At 39.0% G+C, this 11,033-nt stretch overlaps 1 protein-coding gene across 1 annotated transcript; it reads left to right on the forward strand.

Annotated features, from left to right (window-relative positions):
- Positions 1–937: 937 nt before the first annotated feature.
- LOC124269471 (toll-like receptor 2) lies at positions 938–1,714 on the forward strand. Its single transcript, XM_046704475.1, has one exon. It carries the CDS (start codon positions 939–941, stop codon positions 1,497–1,499), a length of 561 nt encoding a protein of 186 aa, XP_046560431.1. The 5' UTR covers position 938; the 3' UTR covers positions 1,500–1,714.
- Positions 1,715–11,033: the final 9,319 nt, after the last annotated feature.

An 11,033-nucleotide genomic window follows, 5' to 3' on the forward strand; every position in this document is an offset into this window, starting at 1 on the left:
GTTGTTTGAAAGTTCTTGATGTGTCTGAAAACTATTTTGCTGGGGATCTTATTGCCCTATTTTCCATTATCACATTTTCCAACCTTGAATATTTCGATTGCAGCCTGCAGAGAATAGATGGTGACTTTCAAAGGACCCAAAGTTATGAAACATTAAGTGAGAACATAACAGTAACAGTCATATTGCCTCCTAAACTTAGATATTTTGGTTTAATTGATATATCAGGAGGTTCACACACCGTCCAAGAAATCGTATTTAATAACACCCACAATCTTGAAACTGTCATGCTAGCTTCTAACTCGTTGTTTGGTTTAAAGCACTTGAGAGGTTTAGAAAATGTTAGCAATGTTGATGTATCAGGAAACAAGTTTGACAGTGCGTTTGATTTTCACTCATTTGAAAACGCAACAGACTTGTCATTGCGAAATTGCAAGTTACAGTTTTCCCCTATATCTTTCAGAGACAATAATGTATTGAGTCCTCTGAAATCGGTACGCTATTTGGATGTTTCAATGAATGAACTCACTGATATACCTCTTAGTCCAATTTCAAATACAATCATTCATCTAAATCTATCTCATAATGAGTTTGAGACTCTTCCCATTGAAACCATTGACTATTCACATCTTATCCTAATCGATATGTCCTTCAATCTGATTGGACAGTTGGATAAAGGCACAAGAACGAAACTCGATTTGTCATTCGAAAAGAACAACCTCAGACTTATTCTCAAAGGGAACACCTTTTCGTGCAGTTGTGAAAATCTGGACTTCGTTCTTTGGTTGGTGGATACACCTGTCATTTACGAGACTGACAGGAACTTCCCATGCATTCTGGATAATGGCACAATGACCTCAACTGTTGATGTGGTCCAACATCATGAAAGACTGTTTCACTACTGTACAGGCAAATTGATGCTTAGCATGACAGTTACATTAATGGTTGTAATGTTTACTTCAATTATTACTGTATACATAGTCTCCAATAATCCAGTGCGATATCGTAATGCTTTACTGAAACTCTTTGGGTTGGGCATCCAATATTTAACAGCCAAAGATTTTGATTTCACCTTCTTTGTCGCGTATTGTGAGGCTGACATTCCCTTCGTCTATCGGAAAGTACGACCAGAGCTGGAACTGTGTAATCAGCCTGTGCGTCTGTTCTTGAAGGATCGGGATGTTCTTCCAGGTGTTCCTATCGCCGACGGTATTATTTGCGGTATCACGTACAGCTGGAAGTCTGTTCTGGTGATTTCAGATGACTTCCTTCAAGATTGTTCTCAGTGGTCACAATTTACCATTGATGCAGCACTTTACTCGGTAACGGATCTGATTCCTAACCGGATCATTGTGCTACTTGTGGGCCCCGTACAGGTGGAGGACCTGCCTGAGCGTCTGCTGACTGTTGTAGAGGAGAAGTGCATATTGCGTGTAGAGGATTACCAGGACAACGGAGACGGGACTCTGTGGAAGGATCTCAGAAAAACTGCTGGAATCTAACGTGTTGAAAGTTATTAATAAGACGTTGATGGTAACAATAGCCATAATCTTGTGATATGATCTAAAACATTCAGAAAAAGGATATGAAAGCTATATTAGGACGATAAAATGCTTCATCCCAGAGATATAACATTTCAGTAGTTCAGCCATAATTTAAGATTGTTGTCATGCTTATTTATTTATCTGAATTTGTAACAACAGTTCATAGCAGCACGTGCACGTGTCCAGTAATGGTTCGAGCCCACCTGTGACCGGGTGTAAAAACCTTGGAGTCAACTTTGTGTGCAGACTCCTTCAGCGTTGTCACAACCCCTAGTGTACAGTACACAACCCTGTCCGCTTAGAAAAAAACACGAATACGTTGGTATATGACCAGATGATGGCCACATGAATATGTGCAAACACCTTGTTACGGGTACAGCAACGTGCAGTAAACTTGGACAAAGTACTGTGACTATGTGTCCCAGTCACCCCAGCTGTGAATGGGTACCTTGTAAGGATGAGAAAGCCACAATAACTCGGTGCGCCTAGTTTAAACCTTTTTACTCTACCACCTTATCAGACCAGCATCCATCAACATTATTTTGAAGATTTGATTTAATGATTTGACACCTTTGGAATTTCATGTATCCAATTCAGGCAGTGACTACATTGATCTAAAGAGGACAAGACTACATGTGAAGCTGAAGGTTACCCGTTCAGAGGGAACATCATTGGTTGCCAACGAACATGTGGCTCCAGTCAATCTGTTTCTGCAGTCACTGTTTTCACAAGTCTCTGTCTATCTCCATGATCAACTGGTCTCTTCCACCAACAACCATTATGCTTACAAGAGCATGATGAAAACATTGTTGAACTATGGAGAAGATGCAAAAAAGACTCAACTGTCATCTCAATTGTTCAAAAAAGATGTGGTAAACAACAACAGTGATATTGAATCAACTGATTCTGATACAGGAGCCAACACTGGTGAATTCATTGCATTAAGTCAGGAAATGACCATGTCTGGAAATCTATTTGAAGATGTGTTTAAGATGGACAGACACATGATTAAAGGAGTAGATCTAACTTTGAAATTGTTCAGATCATCGCCTGCTTTCTGTCTGATGAGTGGAGTTGCTGATCAATAGTATAGCATTAAACTGTTAGATGCTTATCTCAAAATCTGCAAACTCAAAGTGAACCCAGCACTGATCCTAGCCCACAATACCTTGTTTGAAAACAAATCTAATGCACTCTACCCTTTCATCAAGTCTGAAGTCAGAGTCAACAGTATCTTTGTATCACAATTAACACATACCATTGACAATGTCTCAAATCCTATTGCTAATCGATACATTGTAGGATTTGTAAACAGTAGCAGTTTGAATGGGAAATATGATGGGAATCCATTCAACTTTCAATCTAGCATGATTAAAATGGTCAACCTCTATGTGAATGGAGTCAGTGTTCCTGGGAGAGCTAAACCTGCAGACGATGAAGACACGTATCTGAACATGTTTGATAGTAAAGGACTTTGGAAACAAAACAAGGGAAACTTCATTTCAAGAAATGACTTCATGCTTGGCAGCGCTCTCTTTGTTTTCGAACTGGATGAAGTAGGAACTGAACATTTCAATCTGGTGAAATCGGGAAATGTGAGACTTGAAATTGAATTCAAATCTGCTCTCACCAAAACTTTGAGTTGTGTCATCATGAGTGAAAGAAACTCCATCATAGAAATTGATAAGGCAAGGAACGTGTATATCAAGTAATCATCAACATGAAAGCTTCAGAACTGCAATGTACCATACAGTGTGATTCAGTCTTACAGAGACATGTCCTGGGAGTGTATGCTAAAGATACTTTACCCACACTCACACCTTCACTGTTGAAAAAAGGAGTGGGTTTCATTGTGAATACAGACAGCAGACAAAAGAGTGGTCGCCACTTGGTGGCTGTGCATTTCAAAGGAAATAGAGCAGAACTGTTTGATAGTTTAGCAGAACCAGTTGATGCTGTATTTGATAGTTATCTAAAGTCTTATGTTAGATCTTACTTGCACAATGGTGAACGGTTACACTCTGTAGATTCAAATGTATGTGGGTTCTATTGTTTGTATTATCTGTTATGTAAATGCAAAACCAACTGGAGTTTTCATCATATTCTTCATCAGTTTGATGGAAGGAACTTCCTTTGGAATGACACTTTTGTATCTCAATATATTTGTCACTATTTCCTTCCTGTTTTAGTTGTCAATGATGCTATTGATGTATGTTAAAAAATATATAATAAAAAAGTCAAAATAAACAAAAAATAGTTCAGATCAAATGATGTTTTGTTATACATAAATACACTTATAACATATGTTATATTTGGGATTACACTTTCTTAGTAAATTACAAATTCTAGTACTTTTTTGAGTTGAGCCCCATCCGGGATTCGAACTCACACCCTCAGAGTCAGGCACCTAATTGCCAGCACACAAAGTCAGCTGCCTAACCTATTCAGCTACCGCGACTTCCACAAACATGGACGTCGGACAACTGGTAGTCTAGACTGCGGGCTTTGTGTACCCCTCTGATAGGTGTTAATTGGCACGGTTCCCACGACCGAAAGCTATGATTACACAATGCCATTTAGAAAGTGGTCAAATGTAACATATGTTATATTTGAGATTACACTTTCTTAGTAAAGTACAAATTCTAGTACTTTTTTGAGTTGAGCCCCATCCGGGATTCGAACTCACATCCTCAGAGTCAGGCACCTAATCGCCAGCACACAAAGTCAGCCGCCTAACACATGTAAACAGTCCTTGCCAATCTTCTCCATTGGCATCTATGGGCAGCAATCCCTGGCAGCTGTTGCACAGATAGTTTGTGTTGCTCATCCTGGAAAGACAAACACACTTAGCCACTAGCACACAATACATAGATTCATACTCAATTTCATATTTTAGAAGTTGTTCATATTTATAAGATAACTGATTTATATAAATACATACCTATAGAAGTGGTTGTTTCTATGTAGATTGTTCTTTTCGCCTACACAGTGAACAACTGTTCAGTTGGTGAATATCCATAAGGAACACTATGAATACCATCATTTAATAGAAATCGCTTGTTGTCTATGGAGGTCAATGCCACTTTGCTTAATTTAGTTGTGTAGAGAGCGTTATTGAAAAATTGAATCAGGTGGAAAGAACATCTCATGTCTGAGGAATTTCTTGATGATTGATTTTTTAATGCCTTTGACTGTCTTTTTCTCAATGAGTTCTTTGTCTGTTTTCATCAAGAAGGAATACATTTTCAGTCCACAGAACTCTAGGATGATGTTTCCACCTGCTTCATCCTTCATTTTTCCTGTCACTTTTCTGTTTTGATCAGAATACAGACCATTAGGATCATTGGATGCATAATTGGAAGTATCAAATAAATGCACATTTTGCTTCATGAACACATAAGGATGCAGAAGAGGTTTATGGGGAGGGGCATGGACTTGCATGAAGAGACTGTCCGTGTCTGTCATCAGTAAATCCAAATGTTCATGTCCATATTGTTTTTGCATGATGTCATAGTAGAAGGAATAGATTTCATATTTGGCCAGATCCAAAATGGAGAAACCAACAGCAATGGGTTGATCTAGGTGCACACATAACTTTTCCAGTTCAACAGCTACCACCTCTTCTGAAAAAAATGTGGTATGCTTGAAGTTGCTTTTTGCTGCAAGTTTTTGAAGTTTGGGTCTTTGTGTCACCAAATGTAGAGTTTTGTGCTTACGTTTGTTCATACAAAAGCGGCCAAAGCGGTCTTTGTCACAATTATCTTTTGCATTTTTGCGATTCCTCAAGTTGAGTTCAACATATGGTTTCAACCACGGCCATTGCGTAAATTTTAACACTCTATGTATGCGGTTCAACATTAAACCATGTTTCAAATACAACTGCAATGTTTTGAAATGAACTACATAATGTGAACGATTTTTCAAGGTACAAAAATGTTTTCTACCAGATGACTTCTTTGGAAGTTTATCTATTGGTCGTTGGTTAAAATGTGCTAACAGCTCTTTGTGCACTGGTGATAACTCATCAAATAGGATATCATCATGAGTTTGGGCCATGGGGAAAGCAGCATGAGCTCTGTGTAAGTGGTTGGGGTAGATCAAATCAACTTCTAAGATATAACCATCATCGCCCTCTGTAGCTACAGTTGCCCAGTCTATTCTGTCAAACTCTGCAGGTTCAATAAAATGGTAATTTCCTATGGGAAGGGGTTACACCATCACAGTGTCATACAATGAATCCACATCAAAGTACAATAGAGTGGAATATTCCTTCTCTGAATCAAAATCATTCATATGTTCATTGTTGCTTTCTGCATATTTTTTACCAATGACAGACACACCACTGCAAATAGAATGTTCAATGAAATTGTAAGTATCTACATCCGTGAATAAGTCCAGTTTAGCACCTGTGATTTTCATAGCTGCATCTATACAGAAACCTGGCATGGAGTAATAATGACAAATGTCCAGTCCATAGTCGGTTAAACAACCTGTTCTAAAGGTTTCAATAATATCTGTTAACAACAACACATCTACTGTCACATACAGTCTCATGAAGTCACTCACAGATTTGCATTGAAATTTATGCCACAATTGATGTGCAAACGCAAAATCTTCATCACTCACTCTGCTCACTCAATGAACTGTAGAAGGCTTCTTTAGGTGGCAAACGTGTTTCCTATAATTTTTCCCATGAATTCATATGTTCATAAGGAAAAGGCAATTTCCGTGTTAGCATATCTACATGCTGGGGAAATTGTTCTTTCAGATGGACAAACGAGTCCACACCCTTCTTCAATTGATTTTGGGTCAGGTCGTCTAGTGAACTTTGCAAAAATTTGAAAGAATCAAGAAAGCCTAATCTATTGTCCACTGTAAAGGACAGAAATTGCTCTGTGGTATGAGGTATAACTGTGATCTCACGATCGCCAAAATGTTGTGCTACCTCTAACAAAAGATGAGCATCGTAATGCTCTAGATTGTGAAACATCACAATTACCTTTTTCCTTAACCGAAAGTTTAGATTGCATTTGTTATGCAAGACTTGGCGAAATTTTCCTGACAAATGATCATGATCCAATACTCTATCTGAACCTAGGAGCTCACCACACAAACCACAATGCTCTGTGTTTCCTATGGTTATTTTATCTTGATCAGTAAGCTGCATGGGTTTGACTGAATCAAACAAGTTCATGATGCCATCATATTCCCTTAACATACTTTCAATAAAGTGTTCTGCAGCATTTTCCCCTACATAAGTTTGAATGGGTTTGGAATACTGTTCATCAGTACAGACCACCTTGTAAGCATAGCTGCAGGGAACATGCTTATTTACACGAGAACTATTGTCTTCTTCAGGTACTAACAAACTTTCGAAATCAGCCACAATAAGAAAAGTTTTGTTTTGTGAGCTTTCATGTAAGTTACCGTTCATTTGTGATGTAAAACAAGGAGCCATCTTCAAAACCATACTGCTCAACTGGTTAAGTTGTTCAAAACAGGGGATTTGTTTCAAAGTCATGGAAATAGGTAAACCCCTAGTCTATTTACATGGTGGGTGTTTGGGGTGGTAATAAGTTTCCCGTTCTTTGTGATGAGGAGCTGGGTGCAATTTTGCAAGAATGGATAAAACAAAACATAGATCATTGTTTTCATTTTTGATATTGACAATGCATTTGGTTCTCGTAGCTAGTGCTGGTGGCAATGGAATATAACTACCACCTTTCAGTGGAGTAAACTTTACCACAGTTAGTTTCAAAAGGACAAGAACGGCAATGTTTAATCCTGAATGAACCCCCTCATAATCATCTAGCGTTTTAAGCATAATGTTTACGGCTTCCAAATATTGTTCAATCAAATCACTCCCCTGTGTAGCTATCTGCATGCTATTTCTAAAGTAGGGTTCATGATAATTTGAACTACCATCCTCACTTGGTTTCTCCATTTTGATGTGTAAGCATAAACTCCATTTGAGTGACTTTTTTTTCACGTATTTCTGTTTCAAGAGTCGAAATAACATTACTTTGTTGTCTGACTAGAAAATGTAATGCATCAGTAGCATTTCCACCTTCAAAATTATACTCCTTGACATCTCCATTCAAAGATGACCTACACTGTTTTGAAACATCAGCAGCAGAAGCATGGGTAGGTTGATGGGAAGGGGGTGTGGATGTAGGAGGTGGAGTTGGAGGTGAATCGGGGCGAGGTACAGGCACTGTGTGTGTTTTAGCTTTCCTAGCTTTACCTCTCCCTACCATATCATGACCAGTTTTACTTTTGTGCAGTCTTAAACGTTTAGTGGTTGGAAAGGACTGATGGCATGTTTGACATGCATGATCAGAAACTCTATTTGTCAAACAGTTGGTTGTGTGGCTTTGATACGCTGATTCATTGTGAACATATTGAAAGCAATGCTGACATTGACGACAATAATCAACTTTTTGCTTACAGGTTTTGGCATGTTGATTCAAATTATCTTTTCGGCTAAATGTTTTGTTTACCACAATTCCATTGATGAAGTAATAAATTATGTTTATATTTAAAGCTTTGATGACAATGTTCACTAATGAACACTAAAAAAGTGGTATGACTAGACATTATGAGTAGAGGTTATTCACCAACTAAACAGAACACCCATGTTGATTAACGACCTGGAAAAAAAAGAAATGGTGTTACATCTCCTATTCTTACAGTATGTCACACTTACAGATATACTGAAAAAAGGTAAAGGAAATGTCGTATTGAACTGTGATAGTAACTGATGTAAATGGAAAATAATAACTTGTCAATCAGTGTAATTACTTACCTTTAAGTTGATTGGTTTAACTTCAAGCACAAGTCCACCGCGTGAGAGAACCTAGAAATGATGTAACCTTGTGTGAGAGAACAAGTGTGATAAGAAATGACAAATTCTAACTCATGTATATATATAAACGTAATCAGAAGGGAGTAGGTTCTAGATTTTCAGGTCATTGTGGTATGAAATCGTGAGAAACCCATTCATCCTGGGTGTGATCCTACAAAACTTTTGTGCGCATTTGAACAATATTCTGAAACTGATGACTGTGTAAATTCTTTAGACTGAGGTGGGTCACAACGTGACGATGTATTTAATAGAGGTATTGAAAAACAATAGTGTTCTTGAATTTCAAACTTGTTAATGTCAATGAGAGTGTCACGATGTCATGGGTGTGAAAAGGGAGCTATGCACGTGATGGTGATTCAGTAGGATATGTAATATTGAATTTATTGCTAACACATTTAAACTGTTAGGGTGGTTTTTTTTCTACTTTATAAAAATACAAAAATCGTGACATGTCATTGTGCGAACTCTACAGTTAATAAGTTCATTCGGGTGTGGACAAACAAGCCTTTGTTTGCTTTTTTGAAAAGTGGGTTGTAGACTCGTGACGACTGGCTAAAACTTAGATTAAGAAAATATGGTGTCAAAGAATAGGTTTGTGTGGGAAAAGCAAAGTTGCTCACACTTTAATTACATTCTCACGATCTGAAAAACACATGTGTAGAAAGACCAACTATAAATATGCGTTGCAAAGTCTTGCTCCATCACCACTTCATTCCTGACACGTTGAGATGAATCTTGAGAAGATTCTTGAGAATAATCGCTGACAATGGCAGACAACACGTACCAGTTTGGGGAGAGACATTATCTTTCCATAAATTTATTTAACGGAGTGGTCTATGTCCATCTGACAAATTGGAACGCGAGAGGGGTCAAGAAGAACATTTCAGTGACCGCCGATATGTTTAAACTTTTATGGAGGGGGCAAAAGAATATGTGGCGAGAGTAGAAGACCTTGAGATGGTCCACCAACTGCCCGACATACCGGAACCAGAAATATCTGGAATAATGCCGTCTGGAACGAATACAACCTCGCCATCACTGGGGCAACCGTCATCGTCCGGACCAATGCCAGTGACAGCGACACCTGCTGCACAAACCTCACCGCTACCCACAGCAGCCGGTCACGGTAAACCGTCAATGTCACAACCTCCGACTCAAGCAGGTCACCTGCTACCTTTTGGGCACGGAAGACCGCTCTCACCGACGCCTATGTCGTACCCACCACCACCACCCTATGATGTGCAGATGAGAAACAGACCTACACCTTATACACGTGGTGAGTCTTTATTTAACAACATGATAACTGTTGAAGATGAACGCTGTGTGTACTTCTTCGAGAAACAGTCCTTTCAGTCAACACTATCCTGTAAAGATAGAAGTGGATGGGAAAACCTTTAACTGTTCCGAGCAGTACTATATGTATTGCAAAGCTTTGACATTTGGAGATACATTTATTGCTGAGTGTATTTTGAATTCATCATCTCCATCTGAACAGAAACAGTTAGGTAAACGTGTGAAAATCTTTGATCCGACCGTGTGGCATACGATCAGTCCACAAGTGGTGGAAAAAGCCAATTATGTCAAATTCACTCAATCTGAAGAACTTAAGTCTCTGTTGCTGAACACATACCCCAAGGTGTTAGTAGAGGCATTCCCTTACGACAGATTATGGGGAGTTGGACTCTCTCTCTCAGATTTTAGGATTAGGAACGAATTAAACTGGCGTGGTCACAATCTGTTGGGAAAGATCTTGATGGACGTGAGGCAGCGTATTTCCAGTGAGTATAGTTAAATATATAGACTGAAGTACATAGATGACGAATTCACATTGTCTATTCCCCTTATGTGGATGTTATATTTATATTTCTCTGTATTGCAGTGTCAGCATCTGCTGCTGGTGCACACAAGTGAGGAAACGGACAACCCACAGACAAACCACCTGAATCGCATTACCTTTCTTATGGTGTGATACGAAATAAAGAAATTATCTTTGAACAGTGATGCTTGTGATGAATCTCAGTGTATGTGACCTAAGTATCGTTTCCCCTTACCCATACACATGGATCCGGGGTAGAATAGGTCTTCAGCAACCCATGCTTGCCACAAAATATGCTTGTCTTAAGAGACGACTAACGGGATTGGGTGGTCAGGCTCGCTGACTGGGTTGACACATGTCATTGGTTCCCAATTGCGCTGATCTATGCTCATGCTGTTGATCCATGGATTATCTGGTCCAGACTATTTCCATACCGTCGCCATATAGCTGGAATATTGCTGAGTGTGGTGACAACTGGCGTAGAGGTGGACGTACTGTCCGACCAGCATTAGAATGAGGTACGCGAAAGACGCGTTTGTGAAAGGAGAGGGGGAGCGTGCCGTGAACTGATCCACTACCTACTCGAAGGGGGAACAGGTGTGAAAACTTCGCGCACTTGAATTTTGTGATCCTTGCAGTAATCACTTTTTACGCAATGATTCGGAAGCATTGTGTTTCTGCTCGAGCATTTGTATACTTGTATCTTGTAAAGTGGACTTTTAAAAGAGTATTAAACTCTGCAGGTATTTGAAACTTATCATGTTGCACTCTAAATTGGGTAAACGTATTATCCATAAAATATTCACACACA

The sequence above is a fragment of the Haliotis rubra genome, unplaced genomic scaffold (genome assembly GCF_003918875.1).
Source record: "Haliotis rubra isolate DU_JTF1 unplaced genomic scaffold, ASM391887v1 Scf145, whole genome shotgun sequence".
NCBI classification, from domain to species: domain Eukaryota; kingdom Metazoa; phylum Mollusca; class Gastropoda; order Lepetellida; family Haliotidae; genus Haliotis; species Haliotis rubra.

What these genes read in the sequence shown, in the direction of transcription:
- LOC124269471 (XM_046704475.1), top strand. Translation starts at nt 939, where the DNA reads ATGGTTGTAATGTTTACTTCAATTATTACTGTATACATAGTCTCCAAT.